General features: G+C 38.4%; 1 protein-coding gene across 2 annotated transcripts in view; it reads right to left on the bottom strand.

The window, feature by feature from the left end:
- Positions 1–1364: 1364 nt before the first annotated feature.
- The window catches only part of bcl11aa (BCL11 transcription factor A a), an 88561-nt gene continuing 69322 nt past the window's right edge, over positions 1365–20603 (bottom strand). For both annotated transcript variants that reach the window (XM_062058877.1, XM_062058878.1), the window contains exon 3: positions 1365–6876. In XM_062058877.1, coding sequence (XP_061914861.1) covers positions 4646–6876 — 2231 coding nt within the window. In that variant the 3' untranslated portion in view covers positions 1365–4645. The remainder of the gene's footprint in view (positions 6877–20603) is intronic.

Genomic DNA, 20603 nt, shown 5'->3' with positions numbered 1-20603 from the left:
CTCCCTATGTCTAGCATTAAAAGATTACAGTTGGTACAAAATGCGGCTGCTAGACTTTTGACAAAGTCAACAAAGTTTGATCATATTACGCCTATACTGGCTCACCTGCACTTAAGATGTGACTTTAAAGGGGAACTGCACTTTTTTTTTTAGAATTTTGCCTATCATTATGAAAGACATGACGGCGGATGGATTTCTTTTTTTAATGCATTGTAAATGTTAAATAAAAGTAAATAAAAGTCTGCTTACAGCAGAGCCATTGGGAGCTCCACTATTTTGCCCATAAAATCCAATAAATAACCATTCAAAAAGCGCCAACAATACGCCATTTCCATTTTGTGACTTGAACCTTAACCAAGTATTAGTGATATTGTTATTATAAGCGCTAACGCAGACAAACTATTTAAAGCGGTGCCTCAAAAGCTCCTGTCCCTATGTTTACATTGCTTCCTCGCTTCTTTGCTGCCTGTAAGTTTATTGTAGATCATAAATTATGCATCTCACCTGCACAGAAGACCTGAGTAGGTAAAGTGCTTGTTCCTTGTTCCACCGCGCCCCCGCACCTTGTTTCTTTGCAAGAATTATAAGTCATTCTTCACCTAAATGGGAATATATGAACATCCCAGCAGTTGGCATCCTCATGACCGCAGACCTTGTACAGTAAGTCATGTTTTATTATGTTTGTTGGCTCTCATGAAGACACATCTTAAAACTCATTTATACACCCTAGCCTTTAAAGGGGAACTGCACTTTTTTGGGGGAATTTTGCATATTGTTCACAATCATTATGAAAGACATGATGACAGATGGATTTTTGTTTTTATGCATTCTAAATATTAAATAAAGTTAAATAAAATTCAGCTTAAAGCGCAGCCAATTGGAGCGCCACTATTCTGCCCATAAAATCCGATAAATAACCATTCAAAAAGCGCCAACCATACTGCATTTAAATTTCATGACTTGAATTCTAACCGAGTATTAGTGATATTGTTATTATAAGTACTAACGCAGACTAACTATTTATAGCAGCGCTCCGGGTTTAGGTCGATTGTCAAAGTTGACCAACTTCTCGGTTTATGGCAACAACATTAATTTATGTGTTTTATTACAACTAAACAGGTACTTAAAACATGTTTTTTTTTCTTACATAAAGACTATGAATGAAAGGCAAAATAACAAAAAAAAGGGCATGTCCTTTTTAAATCTTGAAAGTGAATTAACTTTACAACTAACATTGATATGAGAACATATATAGTGTCGTAGGTGCATGTGCTTTGTAAAGATTGGTGATATCATATGGACATGCCAAAAATAAAAAAAATCTTTGAGAAGTTAGCAACCACAATGAAGATAAGGGACAAACATACTTTCACTTTTTTTTATTAACTGTTTTTCGATAAAGGGACAAAATGGGTGTGTGAACAGGATTATGCAGACATCTGCCAGAAAACACAGACAGTGGTTTTCTCATTACAACTGAACAGGTACTTAAAACAAGTGCAACTGTAATCAATAAAGAGCTTGGTTTGCCATATGACCACTGGCCACAAATACAAAAAAAGAATACAATTATACTTTAACATAAAATATAAAATTAAAATTAAAACAAACCAAAGATCAATTCAATGTCTCTGTTTTGAACAGAGCATAAACGTTATAATAAATAGCAACTCCCATTGTAAAAGATAAAGTTCAAGTTCAAGTTACAACAAACATCTCTCAGAACAGGAATAGAAAAGGCTGTTAACAAAATATTCCACATTGCCATTTACAAAAATTCTCGACTTGAACACTTTTCTCCACGTTTCCCAGGTCAATTATAAATATGCTTTGCATATAAACATTTACCCAATCTAAATATAAAGCACCATTTTGTATTTGGCAATGAAAAAAACTGCAAAACATTGAATTAATTTTTAAATGTATTTCTTTTGACCATTTTTCTTTTGTAATCCATGTACTGCATATGATCTTTTTTGTATATTTTTTTCTCTCCTTATGTTGGAATGTTGTCAGGCAGGAGGGGTAAGAGAGACAGAAGCACACAACAGAACAGGCCAATGTCAGCTTGTGTTACTGCATACAAGAATGGCAGCAGGATGGAACGAGGGTCTGAACCAAAAACCAAAAAAGATATGTACAACAACCTCTATGGACAGGAAAACAGAGCAGTAGCCATCTTATGACCAAGAATGCCTCCCAGTGCCACGCACTTTAGCTGCTTTTTTTGTATTAGGTTTTTCCTTTTATCTCTTTAAACATACAAAGAATTTGTACTATATTATCCTGCCAAATTAAAAAAATATACCGTGGCAGCTTGGGATTTTTTTCCACTACCAAAAAAGGTATGGTACCTTTTAGAGAGAACAAGCAACAGTTAAAAATACGAGCCTCAATATAAATACTATAGTGCCTACTCTAAGTGAACATGGAATTCAAATACAGTTTTAGAAATACAAAAAAAAATGACCATAAATGTGTTTAAGCATAGGAATTGACATGTATGTGCATTTTCCTATATTTTAAGTTGTTTATATATTTATATATAATCTTACTCATTTCCCCAATGCAAATTGTATTCAACCTGAAGAGCTGTGAAGAGCCAAGGCAAAATAAAATACATAACATCACAGATTTTTTTGTTTGCTTTTTCTTTTTCTTTGTCCTTTTTTTAATGTATTTTTTTATGTATTATTGTGTACTGTGATCAGAGTCTTAAACATCACTAAGACGCTGAGAAAAAGAGAAACAACAACAAACTTAATAGCTTACCCTAAAAGACGATGAATTATTTCGAAAAACGTTTATTCTCCATACTGCGCATGAAAGGAACATTTATACAAAAACAGATTCTCACAGTGTGAGCAACACATCTGAGTGTTTATCCTTGAGCTGACAAGGTGTATAGATTATCGAAGTAAAGGATGGCAAGAATGACCCAATGCAGCCTATTAAAACCAATGAACACTTATCATTTCTGTCAATGACCCCAATAATCCATTCTTGACCAGTGTTGTAATTAATGTACAGACCGTGAGATTTTCTTTAGAAAACAAAGTGACAAATGGTCAAATGGCAAATGTGCAACATTTATTTTTATGCAATTGGGATTTCTGTCAACGGAGTATTTTACTGCTTTTACTAGTTGGACCCTTTTCCCCCTTCAGTGTAAACACGTAAACTTGAAATTTGAAACAATGCAAGAAAGAAGATGGTACTTCCAGGTTGAGTAACAGGTGCTTTCTTGGAAATAGCGTGGACAATCACAAAAGGTTAAAAGTGAAAGCAAACCAAACATGCTCTCCATTAGCCAAGGCATACTCATTAAAATGCCCACCAAGCTGTGGGGTCTGATGGATTTATTTTCGCTGTAGTACATACTGTAGATACCAACCCTGTTTTGATTCAACGCAACATGAAATGAAAGCAAATTTCTCTATTCTCTATCACACGCACATATTATCAAGTTTGTTGTAGCATTCTCTCTTTCTAGCTTGAATTTATTTCAATTCTTTAACGCCTCACTTGGAGGTCATGTATTACTTAATGCTTTGTCCGTTCCGCGCACCACCAATCAAAGCAGCGTCACAGGTTTGTGCTAACTTAGAGACATGTCACTTGTATCCCTCAAGTTCAGGATTGTACATTACAGATCATTATTTTTCTAAACAAAACAACACATGTTCAGATAAAACACAATACAGGTCGTACCATGCTTATCTTGAAACCTGCATACTGAAGATAAGCCCATTCAACATGTACTAGGTAGCTAAATGGTTATTTACTAGAACTCTGAATTTTTGATTATGAGTTGTCACAGTCAGGTGCTTGATGCAAGAACCTTTTGTTGGTGGTTTCAAGAGCCTAATGTGACCCCAAACTTATTCCAGATAGGACTATGGCCAATGTAGTGTTAAGATATCAAAGGCACTCTTTCTTACTCAACCAAATGATAGTACATTTTGAAGTCACTCTCGTGTTATTGAATTTTGACAGTCAATACTTTTCATTTTAATCATAGAACCAAAGCAGTATTTTTTTTAACCCTGTCTGAACATAGCATCTTTTAGAAAGATAAGAATAAGTGCATTTCCTGGGTTGCCAGAAGAGGGTCATGGTCATTTTCCATGTAACAACACAAAACTGTACATGATATGTGTTACAGAGTGTCTGCAGCGTGGATATACTGTATCTTCCTTGTCCTTTCTCTTTTTGAATAATAAAAAGAAAAAAAACATAACAAGAGAGAAACAGCAACACATTTATCAACAAGTAACCAACCAGGGACAAGTTTTTTTCTTTTTTTCTTTTTTGATTATCAAAAACATATTATGCATGCTGACAAATTCTTAGAAATGAAAACAGAAAACTCAAAAAATAAAATAAAACACATGTTAATTTATTGCACAAGAAAAAGGCTCAAAATGTTGCCTCAATGCAAGAGTATTGCCCCGATACAGATCATGCATCCAATTGGAAATGAACACAGGCTGTGCTGGTGCAGAGCACATGGTCTTAATCTTCCACCAGCCTAGTGAAAGTTTGGGATGAGTTTTGGGTGTTGGGGCAAAAACTGAAAAAGTCTAGGGTTAAACAGGGGGTAATGGCAGACTGCTGCAGGGATAAGGTACCATAGTTTGACCGTCTATTCAGACTTTATTTCGGTACTCAAAGGACGGTCACTGTGCCATTTTTTCATGTGTTTCTCCAAGGTGCTATAGACACTAAAGGGCATCTGACAAATGTCACACTTGTACACATCCTTGCCCACCTGACCATGGGTCTTCATATGACGAGTAAGTTTGGAGCTCTGAGCACAAGCGTAATTGCACAGCTCACACTTGTATGGCCTCTCCCCTGTATGGCTGCGCCGGTGCACAGTCAAATTACTACAATTCTTGAACACCTTGCCACAATACTCACAAGTGTCACTCCTTCGACCGTCCTTAGAACTGGGCCGCCCCGGACCCCCAAGATGAGGTGTGCTTCCCCCGCTGCCTGTACCACTGCGACCTGACATCCCACCATCGAGTTCTCCCGGAGGAGTTGAGAAGCGAAGACTGCCGTTTTCTGAGGAATGCTCGGACGAAGAGGCAAAGGGAGATTGTCTGGAATCCCCAAAGTTCAGAAAAGGATCCTTGAGTTGTCGAGAAGCGGCATAGCCAGCCAGCCACTGCGAGTAGACGTTCTCTGTGTTCGGGATTGTGGGGGTGGGTAGGTCGAATTCTTTTTCCAGCTTGATGCGCTTAGAGAAAGGGCTAATTGGACTTGGGCTGCCCAAAAGCAGTTTCTTAGAAAGGCAGACAGAGGCGGACTCATTAGGAGATGCTCCGCGGCCGTTGACCGTTGAAATGGAGCACTCCTCTCCGCGATCTGTTTCCGGCACTGAAGTAGCCTCACACATCTCCCGATTTTGTGGAAGTCCTCTATTAAGGTGGTGGTGGAGGTGGTTCTCCTGGGCTATTGCATTCCGTTTGTGTGCACTAAGGGCTTCGCTGAAATGCTGCATACTTGCTGCAAGACCTATTCCCTGCATCACCTCAGGGAGTGAGCGTGGAATGGAGCCCTCATCAGTCACGCCTCCCAGTCTGCTTCCAATACCACCATTGTTTTCATGTCGGCGTGTGGCATCAAGGTTCAAGCTAAAATGGTATCTGTTGTTGTTTCGTCGAGCTGCCCGCTCTCCGTTATGTTCTTCCTCTTCCTCTCCTTCTTCTTCCTCTTCTTCCTCCTCTTCCTCCTCCTCCTCCTCCTCTTCCTCCTCCTCCTCCTCTTCCTCTCCGTTTTCACGTAGCATTCGGTTGTTTTCACATTTTAGCTTGGCCACCACTGACTTAAGGGCGTTGCTTGCACTGCCCATGTGTTCACTGGTGCCAGGCTCTGGAGAGGAGGCAGTCGAAAGTCCATCTTCTGACTTGCCAGTGTTTGGTGAGGAGGATTTGTGCATGTGAGTTTTCATGTGGCGCTTCAATTTACTCGCCTGAGTGCAGGCATGGTCACACAAATGACATTTATACGGCTTTTCTCCTGTGTGGCTTCGCCTGTGCACTATTAGATTACTCTGAAACTTGAAGGCTTTGCCGCAAAACTCACAACACTTTGATTTCATCGGATTGTTGGAGGATGGTGTTGCCCCTGCAGAGTTGAGAGGAGTGGTCGGCGTGGTCTGAGAGCCTACCGGTGACTGCATGGAGCCTGGCACAGGCGGGGGTGTTGCAAGGTATGGAGTTTTGTTCCCCCCTCCACCTCCTGTGCCTATGCTTCCTCCAGCTGTCTGGAATGGCTGGAGTAAGCGCTGCATGGGCCCTGGGCGGCTAGGGGATAGAGGGGGAGTGGACCCTGAGGTGTTACCCGCCAGCTCCCGCAGCCGCCGAGAGAAGTCCATTGTCGGAGGAGGTTCCATGGGAAGAGGAGGATTGAGGCGCAGCACCCTGTCAAAGGCACTCGGGTGGTGGGCTGCCAGCGCCAGCTCTTCTGGACTCAGGTGATGGTGATCCAGGTGGTTCCTTGGAGGGGGGCTGAAGATGGGTGGCGTGGGAGGAAAACGCTGATGAAGCAACCCAGTACCTGGCCCAAGTACACTTCCTCCTCCCACACTGTCCCTTCCCCCTGAGCCTGAGCCTGGGATTCGGAGGAGATTGAAGGGGCTTGCATCAGGAGGCAGATGAAGGCCATGAAGGGGAGGATGAGAAGGGCAATCTGCGCCCCCACCCAGGGAGGAGGGCCCACCCATACGTGGGGTGAGAGGGCTGCCATGTTCACTTTCCAGGTAGATACGGAAACCGTGGGAGTTTTGAGCGTGCTGCAGCAGGAACCAGGCGCTGCCGTAGGACTGCTTACATGTAGTGCACGTGTAGGTTGTCGGTTCTTCTTTGCCTGGAATGACAAAGGAAAATACAGTTGGCTTTGGGGAGACATTAAAAGTAGGTAAGCTTAGATCAATTACGATTGCAATACAGTATATGATGAAATTATATACAATTTTGGAACTATATCTTCAGACTATTACAATATTAAAATTATTGGACTGGACTTTTTCATATACAATATATATATATATATATATATATATATATATATATATATATATATATATATATATATATATATATATATATATATATATATATATATATACAGGTGCATCCCAGTAAATGAAAATATATTTTAACGTTTACAATATTATGATAACTTAATTTAAAAAGTAAAACTTGTAAATATATGTATATTTAGATCAACTACACAACTACACATATATTTTAAGGATTAATTTCTTAATTATGTATTAATTTTGACCATTATATATCATTATGTTTCCAGCTAATAAGAACCCCAAATATATATACACTACCATTCAAAATTTTGGGGTCACATTGAAATGTCCTTATTTTTGAAGGAAAAGCACTGTACTTTTCAATGAAGATAACTTTAAACTAGTCTTAACTTTAAAGAAATACACTTAATAATAGCTAATATGGTAAATGACTATTCTAGCTGCAAATGTCTGGTTTTTGGTGCAATATCTACATAGGTGTATAGAGGCCCATTTCCAGCAACTATCACTCCAGTGTTCTAATGGTACAATGTGTTTGCTCATTGGCTCAGAAGGCTAATTGATGATTAGAAAACCCTTGTGCAATCATGTTCACACATCTGAAAACAGTTTAGATCGTTATAGAAGCTACAAAACTGACCTTCCTTTGAGCAGATTGAGTTTCTGGAGCATCACATTTGTGGGGTCAATTAAAGGCTCAAAATGGCCAGAAAAAGAGAACTTTCATCTGAAACTCGACAGTCTATTCTTGTTCTTAGAAATGAAGGCTATTCCACAAAATTGTTTGGGTGATCCCAAACTTTTGAACGGTAATGTATATATATATATATATATATATATATATATATATATATATATATATATATATATATATATATATATATATATATATATATATATATATATATATGTAATTATCTGTTTAAATGTATATATATATATATATATATATATATATATATATATATATATATATATATATATATATATATATATATATATATATATATATATATATATATATCAGTGGCGTGCGGTGAGGTTAATGTCTGGTGAGGCACGACTGCATCGTCACAGTCAAATTTAAAAACATATGAACCTGCAGTGCAGGTGTACCTAATGTTGTGTCCCTGCGGTCGTTCGCGGCTCCTGCAGCGCTAGCATTGTTGTTTTTGCACTTTTTGGCTTCTTGTTAAGTGACTTTTTTTGGGTGGATTCGGTCTTGCACGTGGAGGGTTTGGGTGTGGGCTTCGGTTGGTGTGGCCGCGGCGCTCCCGTCGGGGGTGCATTCTGCGGCGGAGGTGCTTGGCACCAGGAGGCGGGGTTATGATACGAGCCTCACACAGTGTGTCTCCGCAGCAGATTTATGATCGCTCAGCACTAAAAATACGTTACACACATACAGTTGTTGACAAAATACACTGTACATTATATACCTCAGCTAACTAAACTATGGAAATGTATAATATAATTCATATAGCAATACGGTCTCACTGCACAGCAGCTCAGCAGTTAGCCGAGTCGCAATCCATGGTGAGGCACAAGTGCCTCAACTGGCTGCTGATCACCGCACCGTCTCTTCTCAGTATTTGAACGGCAATGTGAAAATAAAAATAAAAATAATCTAAAACTGGTGAAGTTAAATGGAAAATAACTTTAGTATAATCACTGGATACATATAACAATTTAACTAATTTTTTTTTCTTTTTCTTTTTTTTTTCTTTCCATGATGGCAGGTGAGGCCCCGCCTCCCCTGCCTCTAGTGACGGCACGCCACTGCACTGATATATATATATATATATATATATATATATATATATATATATATATATATATATATATATATATATATATATATATATATATATATATATATATATATATATATACATATATATATATATATATATATATATATATATATATATATATATATATATATATATATATATATGTATATATATATATGTATATATATATATATATATATATATATATATATATATATATATATATATATATATGGGACGGCGTGGCGAAGTTGGTAGAGTGGCTGTGCCAGCAATCGGAGTGTTGCTGGTTACTGGGGTTCAATCCCCACCTTCTACCTTCCTAGTCACGTCCGTTGTGTCCTTGGGCAAGACACTTCACCCTTTGCCTCTGATGGCTGCTGGTTAGCGCCTTGCATGGCAGCTCCCGCCATCAGTGTGTGAATGTGTGTGTGAATGGGTAAATATGGAAATACTGTCAAAGCGCTTTGAGTACCTTGAAGGTAGAAAAGCGCTATACAAGTATAACCCATGTATCATTTATTTATTTATTTATATCCATTTTCTACTACTTGTCTCTCCCGGGATCCTGGGTGTGCTGGAGCCTATCCCAGCTGCATTCGGGCGGAAGGCGGGGTACACCCTGGACAAGTCTCCACCTCATCGCAGGGCCAACACAGATAGACAGACAACATTCACACTCACATTCACACACTAGGGCAGACCTGGGCATTCTGCGGCCCGCGGGCCACATCCGGCCCTTTGTGCGTCCCTGCCCGGCCCGCGTGAAGCCAAACATAAATTACAAAATACATTTTAAAAAGTATCTATGTCGAGTGTGCAATACAACGGTGCTGCTTTTGATTTGAAAAGCGTTATTTGTATTACTTCCGTGTGGACGTATGCACGTGCGTGATTGTGAGTGAATGTGAACAGCTGCAATCACAAATTACAAAATAAAGTTGAAAAAACATCTATGTCGTGCGCACAATACAACTGTGCTGCTTTTATTTTGAAAAGTGTTAATAATGGGCGTATGTCCGTGTGTAACCTGTGAGTGAAGGTGCACAGCGACAAGTGATGCACGGTTTACACCCGAGACACTAAAAAGAGAAAAGTTGATGACGAAGGGCGTGTTTTCAACAAGACATGGACTGCCAAGCAACGTTCCCTCTAAGGTGCGCGCCTGCGCAATTGCGCACTGCTCAAGCGTCCTCTGCGCACAGCAAATATATGCCGCGCACCAAATCAAACCCATCTGAATTCTAAACAAAATAACACATTTATTCTGTGTAATTTTGCAATTCAACTTTGAGTGACAGTGACAACAAGCGGCCCTAACGGTGTTCGTCAACACGTTCAATTGAACACCGTTCAATTATTGTAACGTCTATCGAGATGCTTCAAGGACAGGAATTATATCGATCACTTTATTGAGCAAAACTGTTTACATTCGGCCATAACCACACCAAAACATGAGTAAAAAACTTATATCTCGAAAAACTAGTCATTTTCTGCCGTACAAACCAGGCCAAAACCAACTTCTCATCTGTCACCAACACGCATACCACTAAACAACTGGTGCGTTTATGGCCACACACAAAGTCGGACAACTCAAACACCACAAAAAGTTACACTTTTGACTCCTCAGTCATACGTGTGCTTATTCTACTGTCATTTATTATTAATGTTAATTTATTTATATTAATCATAGAATGCTGTTACTAGAGAAAGTTACAGGAATGCACACTTCATCCTATGCTTACATTTCATTGTGCAACATGAGGATGTTTAAGGGGAACTAAATGTGATCTCTGAAAGGGGTACAAATGATTTCCAAAGCAGTGCTTTTGGTATAAAGTTAAGTTAGGTTAAATGAAAGTATTATTATTAGTATTAATTATTATTATTATTATTATTATTATTATTATCATTATTAATCTTACGGTATATATCAAAAATAATATTGAGCAAAATTTAATTGAAATATTGTCGATGTGGCCCTCCAGCAGTGCTCGGGTTGCTCATGCGGCCCCCGGTAAAAATTAATTGCCCATCCCTGCACTAGGGCCACTCACATTCCCCCCACACTAGGGCCAATTTAGTGTTGCCAGTCAACCTATCCCCAGGTGCATGTTTTTGGAGGTGGGAGGAAGCCAGAGTACCTGGAGGGAACCAACGCAGTCATATATATATATATATATATATATATATATATATATATATATATATATATATATATATATATCATATACTGTGTATGTACAGATATGAAAGACATGCAGCAAGAACTGCAGTAATATCCATAATTGTAATAGTCTAAAGTATGTATTTATATATTCCATTTATCTATAAAAATACTATATATATTTATGTATATGTAATGGCCTTTGGTGGGACTACAAATGCACTTGTAATCTGTTTAAAGAGCCAGACAGTCGTTAGTTTGTTTACAAAAAAATTAACAGTGAATGCATTTGGAACCTTAAAATAACATGCTATGTGACAAATGTAAATTTGCAAGCATTGCAGCTAAAAAAAAAGAAGTTTGAAATCTGACACTTTTAAAATGAGGGTATGGCTAACTGTAACCAATAAAACTAAAAATACCATCAAAGAAGACACAATAACTGGATTGTCATAAAATAGTGGTCGGATGCTAAGATACGAGTTATACAACAGGGATCTAATCTAATCTACTTGAAAAACATTTCTGCAAAGAGGACATATGACGTCTGTCATAGTAAAAGTTCTTTCAGCACCAGCCTACTGATCAACAAATATGCAGTACAAGTGCTAAATTTTGCAAAGTGTGTTGAATGCAGTGCATTTAGTCTTGTAATCGGTATCTTTCTCCCTGTCCATCCTTTCCAACACACAATTGTCCCACATGACCAGAAGAGAGGCTGCTAAATTATGTGTCATTAAAATTGGCACAAATTACCACTATTGAGGCCACCTGCATCAGCTATAACCCCTGAATATCATTTGCATTATCAAGACGAGGCATGGTTAATTGTATTCAATCTTTCATTGTTTTACTCTTGTTGAGCAAGTCACTCTTTATTATTAGCAGAGGCCCATATTGAACATTACTGTTATGTTGGGGATGATCCAAAATGCTTTGTGAACCAGTGATTAATTTAAGAGTCTTGAATGTGCTCTGTTGGGCTGATTCCTGCAGGTTATACTCATCGTTTTCTCTCTAAAATGTACGACTACTGTTTTCCTGTAAGGTTAAAACGAGGGATGTCAATGAAAAAATTAGGCAAAACAAGCGTACAGTGTTTTTTGTAACTCTGAAGCTAATAATATGTTCCTTTTAGGCTGGTAGCTGAGACTATTGTCCCTGCACTCAACAAAACTGTAAGGTTAATTGATTTTAGAGTAGACCGCTCTACTCCGTCTCTCTGTAATATACTTCCAGCAACCACTTCATTAGGGAAACTCTGCCACTCTGAGGTACAGAAATGAAGTGAGAAAGCAGAGTGGAGACAGAGAGATGAAGGCAGGCTGCTTGAGATGTGATCGGGGAAATTATGCTTTCAGGTAAAATAAATACAGAATGACAAACATGTGCTATGCGCACCACAGATGAAGATGATGGGAAGTACCGGTAGTGTGTGTGATGTATCATCTGATTCTTGACTTCCAGGTAAATGTCAAAGCTCCTGGTGAGACTGTAGAACAGATACAAGCTCAGTTTCACAAATGTCCTAACACTCAATACCTGCCATGCTATGGTGACCAGCTCAGGCATTAAGCCCAATTAAACCAAGGGCATAGCCTGGACACTTAAGTAGTGCTAGATGGGAGAGGAAGGCAGTAAGGCTGCTTGGCTCGTGTTTCACTCCATTGCGTGTGTGTGTGTGTGTGTGTGTGTGTGTGTGTGTGTGTGTGTGTGTGTGTGTGTGTGTGAGCGAGAAAGAGAAAGAGAAAGAGAAAGAGAAAAAGAAAGAGAAAGAGAAAGAGAAAGAGAAAGAGAAAGAGAAAGAGAAAGAGAAAGAGAGAGAGCAAAATGTGAGGAGAAATAATGACAATGCTGAGTACAAGTGTTTTGAGTTTGGACACAATGCTATGTTGCTAAATGTTAATTCAATCACTAAAGGAATATGTTTTGCAAACTTGGCAAAAAAAAAAAAAAGAAGCTCTATGAAAGGCATGTTGGTAAATAAACGCCTCTCTCACAGTCTCAACTAAGGCCATGTCCACACTAAGTCGTTTAACCCCTTAAACAAATAATTATTTAGCCTAAGCCGCGTTTCAGCCACACTAAACCATCGTTTAAGGTCCCCCTCCTCGGACAAATTTTCACACCGCTAAGTGTGCCGTGTATTTCTTGAATCTCAGACACTTAGCTTCGTATGGACTCATTGATCGTTTACAAAGTGAGTTCGGAGAGGAAGTGACGCCAGAAAGACCTCGCCCACACAGGAAGTGACATCAGAAAGAACGCGCCACACCCAGCTTCTTAATAAAGCCGTTTCGTAACTCGGAGCTAACCACTGGAAATATGGAGGCGAGTCATCCAGACATGCCCGTGTTTCTCATTCTTCTACATGTACAAACGCTTGTGGGAATCACACATGAATACCTTAAGAGAAAGCCACTGCAGCTATTTGGGATACAACACTTGTGAGACGGCAAGAGAACTTTCAAATGTCAAGGTCAGCTGTGATTCTACTTAGCGAAAAACTTTGTCCATTTGTCGAAGGAGAGACAAGGAGAATGCGAGCTCCCGTGGATGTGAAAAAAAAGGTAGCGTGTGCTTTGAATTACTTGGCCGTCGAGGGAAAACTACGGAAAACGGCGAATGCTTTTGGACTGGCAAAGCAGACTGTATCAGTTATTGTCCGCCATGTATGTCGCGGACTCAACGTCTAGGTCCAGAGTATATAAAGTCACCAAAAACGAATGGACAATGAAGGTGAAGGCAAAAGAGTGAGGAGTGTCCTGACCAGATATTTAGATCCCTAGTTTGATTTGATCACATTGTTTACGTGTCTAATAAAGATTTGATTAATTTATGATGTCTCAGGTGTGATTCACTACAATAGGGCCCCACAGCACACTGGATTCCAGTTAATTGAAATACCACAACACTGGATATTGTTCAGATAAGTTACATTTAAGAACTTGCACACAAAGCAACACTGGAGATGACTATGACGTGTGCATTTTCCGCGCATGCGGACTAAATTGTGCTGTGCCGGCGGACGGAGGGGAGCGGGGGTCTTAAACGGTGGCATTGTTGTGTGTGGACACGGATAAGGTTAGGTGTGATTTACCCTGTATAACCTTATCCGGCTTAGTGTAAACGGGGCCTAATACAAATTTGACAGCTTTTCTATTGGATTTTGGGTTGATACCCTGTCTAAGTCGTATATATCCATTAGTAACTTCAGGTGTGAAGCAGCGTCAGTATAGAAAAGGCACAATAACAAACATCAATGATACACACTCACAAACATTAGGCAACACAGCCCCGATATCATAAATAATTTACAATAAATCTGTTGGATAGCTAATTTGAGACCTTAAATCCTTAATCAGTTATACAATAAAATACAATGAGTCTATATCGCTCAAATACCAGAAGTTAATAAATAATACAATAGATACCCAATGAATCCATAAATAAACAAACTAAAATGCAGAGTATTAATAACTGTTCATAACTCTCATCGAGTTTGGTAAAAGGCTGGACATTGCTCATTTAGTTCTGAGTGAAAGTGACCTGTACTCTTTTGTACCTTTCATGAAAAAAAAATCCTCTGCGATACTGCCGGAGCAGCACAACGTCCGAACCCCTCAACAACACTCAGGCAACATCGGCATAACACATCCTGTAGCCAGTAATACCAGGCCTTCTAAATAAAAGCACACCAGTAAAATAACATGGTTGCAAAATAGTAGGCGGTCCTTCCACCCTCAGAAATTCCAGAATGTTTCTTATTTATCAGAAAATCCTTATTTTCAAAAGCAGATGTTAAAAGGTATACTTGACTCACTCACTTTGATAAAGTGAGTGACAACATGAAGCAAACATGTGTGTGCATCTACAATATCTGTCCAAAATCAGCAATAGAAGACAAACCCTGCTGTCATGATTATTACTGTCCATACATGGAACATCCAAAAGCAACCAAGGGACCGTGTGATACATACACTTCTTTGTTTATGACTATGTGGTACTTGTGTATTTCAAACAGCATAAAATGAAGCCAATCATAAATACTTTCACATTCTCTTTGAGGAATGTACCACTGTCTGTTTGATCTTCAGCCAGTCATTCTGTTCTATAAATTATCTGGATTATTTCTTTCAGGCCATCTGGGACAAACAAACACTGATGCCAAGTCTTGTCCACAATTTAATATAGACCGTCTATAATTTTTAGCCTTGCATTACCGTAAATCCCGGACTATAAGCCGCTACTTTTTTTCTACGCATTCAACCATGCGGCTAATAAAATGGTGTTGCTAATGTATGGATTTTCCTTCGCTGACGGCCATGAAGCAAATAGTTTTCATTAAACACATGCAAAGACATTTAAATAGTGTGTTATTGTTTGTGCCTTGGCGCCATCTTTTGGATGAGTTTGCTCACTGCAGGTGCACCATGGTGAATGCCTACAAATGTTTCCTGCTGTTTAAAGCTTTGAACCGGAAGTAGGTGTGTCTTCTACCCGTCCGTACCGTTTCTATTCGTATGGATTTTTCATTTATCACTCCAAATGTTTGTAAGTTTTACAATATAACTAAAACTATTCATACTTACCAAACCATCACATGTGTGATGTCTGTAGGAATGCTTTCATGCATAATGGTACGTGCTAACTTAAAGGAATGAAGCTAGCGTTGTTAGCATTAGCTAGTATGCTTGTGTTTGTGTTAGTGTAATTACCTTACAAATACATTTTGTTTGTATTGTTCCAGTTTCACAAATTCCTCAGTAAATACACCAAGCCGTCACCGTGGAGTTATTGAGTCTGTTTAGCTGATTGGAGAGCTAGCTTCCACAGCTAGTGGGTACATGACAATGACGTCTGTTTTGTTCAATAAGCCGTTTAACTGCTGTGTTAGAGACACCGTTTGGAAACAACTAAGGTATGTAAATAAACATTAAAAAAAAATTTCTGTGTAAATAACGTATATCACAACGTATATATGAAAACATTTTATTTTTCTAAAATGGGTGCGGTTTATATACCAGTGTGATCTGTAGTCCGGAAAATACGGTAATTTAATCCATCTCTGGAAATCCGACTCTTCCCCAATTATCAACCATTTCACTCATCAGGCTTTCTTCTGTTTTTTAATACCTGGTGTCCATATTTTTCTATTCAATCAAAGCCCCCCCATCCTCTCTTTGTCTCTTCCAAACATTAGTGGACGTGTGGCTCTATCCGTCTCTAAGACATGTGATAGGAATTGATGTCATGGAACATTGCTAAAACAGGATTAAGACCGCATACTGGGACTGAGGGACAATGGCCCTTAATACAGTTTGGCATTCATATCTAAGCCTCAGACTTTTAGGTTTTATACTTTATATTTTCATCTGGGCATCACTGTTATCCTGCATCACATTCTCCTTCTTGTGTGCTTTCTTTTGAAAACTATACCTTCTTCAGAAGTGTTGTCTAAATTCAGAAATGCCTGTTGATCAAGTTTAACCCAAGTCTGTTACAAAAGCATGGCCAAATGCAAATGTGTCATTCTATCTGCTGCTCTACATTGGAGATACTTCAAGGTAAATTCAGCCAATAATTTACCTCCAACTAATTTCTCCTGGATGACTAAATCCAGAACTGACAGTTAAAAAGCAAAATGAGACCATTTGTGTCCTGCCAATAGAGTGGAATGCCTGAAAAGACTGTTTTGGATGGAACTCAGCCCATCTTATAAAATACAGCCCAGAAAAATTGAAGGATACATTTTGTAGATTAAAATCAATCCAATGTAGGTCAATATATGCTAAGCTATTTGGAGAAAACAATGAAATCTTAGCTTTTGTCTTTAATATGACAAAGCAAATCGCTATGAATACAGTACGTAATAATAAGGGGATTTATTTGTATGATTTTTGTTAAAGGGGCTGTTTGCAACTTGCGCACAGTTACATTTTTTAAAGCAATAAACATAACAAAACACCATTGTCTAGCTCAGCGTTTCTCAAAGTGTGGGGCGCGCCCCACTGGTGGGGAATAGAGACATGACAGGTGGGGCGCGAGGAACAGGAGGAAATGTCACTTTAATTGTTTTATTTTTTATTATATTCTTAGATTTTTTTTTTTTACTATGCTTTCATTTTCTATACACACTGTAAATCACTTTGTGATTCTGTCTGTGAAATCCGCTATACAAATAAATGTAAATTACTTATTTTTCCTGTAGGCTTTAAATTTCTAGGTAGGAGCGAAAGTTTGACAGACATAGCAACAGTAACTAATGGGGGCGGGGCTAAGCGGAACAAACTTTTGCGCGGATGGGTAGCAGGCTAATCAATATCCACTCATCGGGCAGAGAGCTGTGTCCATTCTTCTCCCCTTTGCCACATCTTATCTGTGTGAGAAAGGCTTTTCAGCTGTTGCTTCACTCAAAACGAAGTACAGGTCTTAGCTGAACGTCATTGAGCATGACTTAAGAGTGGCAGTGTCAAGCATGCAACCCCAATTTGAAAAGCTGTGCAGTGCAAAACAGGCTCAGTGCAGCCACTAATGCTGGAGTACTGTAAAACTCATGTTCACTTGCCCTGTCTTGCCAAATGCATATCTCCTCCTTTTTTTTGTGTGCAAAGATTGCAAAGTAGCACTTTTATTTTATTTATTATTAAACTTGATGCAAGTTATTTGATTTATTATTGAACTTGATGCAAGTTATAACACTTTTATTTGATTTATTATTGAACTTGATGCAAGTTATAACACTTTTATTTGATTTATTATTGAACTTGATGCAAGTTATAACACTTTTATTTGATTTATTATTGAACTTGATGCAAGTTATAACACTTTTATTTGATTTATTATTGAACTTGATGCAAGTTATAACACTTTTGTTTGATTTATTATTGAACTTAATGCAAGTTAGAACACTTTTTTTGATTTATTATTGAACTTGATGCAAGTTATAACACTTTTGTTTTATTTATTATTGAACTTGATGCAAGTTATTTTATTTATTATTGAACTTGATGTTATTTTATGTTATTGAGTTTGAATGTATACAACTTGATGTTACTTGATGTTCAATAAATTTGAAAATGTTAAGCTTGGCATTAGCGTTCTATTGGGGCGATAGGGGCAGGTGGGGCTTGAAAACTCCCCCTTGTCCAAAGTGGGGGATGACAAAAAAAGTTTGAGAACCACTGGTCTAGCTTATGTCACTATTAGTGGTTTAATACTACAGATGTGTGTTAAAACGCTTTAGATTTTTCACAATTACTAAGTTTATGTAATAAAAAAAAATTACCGTCCCGAATAAAATGATCAAGGCTGTTACTCACCCTCTCACGTCAACACATACGGGCAGGGAGTGCGTGCATACATACAAAAACAGTCGAAGAGGAGCAACAAACAATCTGCAGTCATGTTGTTGATATAATAAAATATACATTCAATGACAGCTAATGATTAGCTAACAACACCCTAAGCTAGTGCACGCGCATTTGTTACGTACGTACGTACGTCGTTATGTCATTACGCCCAAAAAGCCGTAAGAGGGCAGAATATAACGCCTAAAATACATTTGAAGGTTAGCGCCCTCTAGGTATCTGTGTAAATGTTGCAAACAGCCCCTTTTAAGGCTGTCAAAGTTAACGCGCTAACGGGTAAAAGAAAATGTACTTTAACAGCACTTTTTTTTTTTCTGCGCGATTAAAGTGCCTTGCGTGTGACCCTCAGTTCATACCGTAGGCTGCCCTCTCCACAAGACCAAATTTATTTTTATCAACTGGTACTGCGAGTTATCACCAGAAGTCCTAAAGAGAGAGCACTAAAGAACTGGATTAGACCCATGATGGAAAATGTTTTGCGTCTTTGTGCGTGTGTGTGTCTGTGTCGGTTTGTGTCCCTTTTGTGTGGATTAGTTACAAAACCATAATGTTTAATAAACAGACATTTGCATGAAGCAAACACATGGTTTCGTCCTATGTTAGCTGTACATTTTGATAAGATACACTTACAAAGATTAATAGTGATTAATTATTTTAATCATAAGACACTAGTAAAAATATATTTTGCCAGGGGTGCTGTGCACGATAATTTTTGAGCCAATAATTATGATGTCACACCAATAAATCCATTAATATATTTTTTTAAATGCTCCGATAAAACACTCCGAGGCAAGATTTCCCATACTCTGCTGTAGCTCGGTTATGGTGACAAAAAAAACATTGAACTTCAACACATCGAACCTTTTTAGTCACCTGAAACATCAGCATTGCTACAACGGTGTTTAGAAAGCTTCTGAAGACGTCTGCAACTAAAGAAGCTGCAAAGAAAGGCCAGGGGCTCGTTGCATTTGCTGCTGTGTTTAAAAAGTGAAAAAAGTTTGCCATAATGACCGAAGGCTAAAACAATCTGTAGTTTTACCAAGGAAATGTTAGCGGTGGATGGCCGACTCTTTACCGTCGTTGAAGATACTTTTGTCATATTTAATTCAGACAAATCAAGTTTGTCAAAATCCACTTTTAATCAAGTCTTTCTTACTATAATTACATCTAAATGTAAAAAATATTGGATATAAATGAGTTATCGTTATCGCTCGAGAGAAGCAGGAAGTTATTGATATTGGTATCGGCTTGAAAAAAAATGTGCATTCTAATAATATCTTGTTAAGAATAAATTATAATTACATTTTATTTTCAGAATATGGCAAGGGCCAATAAAAAAAAATGTAAGCCCTGCCTTAGAGAAAGTGAAAATGCTCAGAATATATCTTTAAAGCGACCAGCCAGCTGAAAGACTCTGATTTATGGAATATTAACAAGTTGAAGAGGCTGGCTCTCAGGGTTCTGTGTAAACACTACTGTAAATCAAACGACATAATATTAGAGGTGTGTGTTGTCGTTTTCAACTGTTGTGACCTGGTCCACCTCCTATGTCTTATAAATCAACAAAGGTAGGATTAACTTAGTCCATAAACACTTGAGCTTCTTACAGACGAATGCCCACGTGCCCTTGAGCAAAGAACCGAACCACCCTAACCTCAGCGAGCCTCCCTAGATGAGTGTGGTCTGGTTTTGTGTGCGGTGTAACACATTGTGCGGCAGCGTATACATTGAATTTTCCCGGGAGTGGATATTTTCAGTAGAATAAATTAAATAACAAAAAAAATGGCCTTAGATGTAAAAAAAAAGGAATACAAGTTTGAGTTGTTTCAATAGAACCCCTGCAGCTCTAACAGTCATCTACAACCATTTCAGAGCACGACAATATAAATGCATTTGAATGACACAAAATAAAATTTATTCTCGCCCCTGTTTGATTGCACGCTGCGTGTGCGTGCTCCTGCTAAATAGCCGCACAAACTCTCTCTCTCGCCTTATGAGCAAAAAATATCAATATCGTCTGTCCGTGTGTGTGTGTGCGTTTGTGGAATATATCAATACCTTCTGTCTCTGTGTTTAGAACCCCCGCTGAGCTACAGACTGTGCTATCCGCAACTCTCTCACTTGTAATCTAGTGTGTGTGTGCGTGTGTGTGTGTGTGTGCCAAAAGAACACTAACCATTATAGCTGCAATGTGACAAAGTTTTTTTTTTTTCTTTCATTCC

The sequence above is a fragment of the Entelurus aequoreus genome, linkage group LG09, assembly GCF_033978785.1.
Source record: "Entelurus aequoreus isolate RoL-2023_Sb linkage group LG09, RoL_Eaeq_v1.1, whole genome shotgun sequence".
Lineage (NCBI taxonomy): Eukaryota > Metazoa > Chordata > Actinopteri > Syngnathiformes > Syngnathidae > Entelurus > Entelurus aequoreus.
This window is presented reverse-complemented; position numbering and strand designations above follow the sequence as displayed.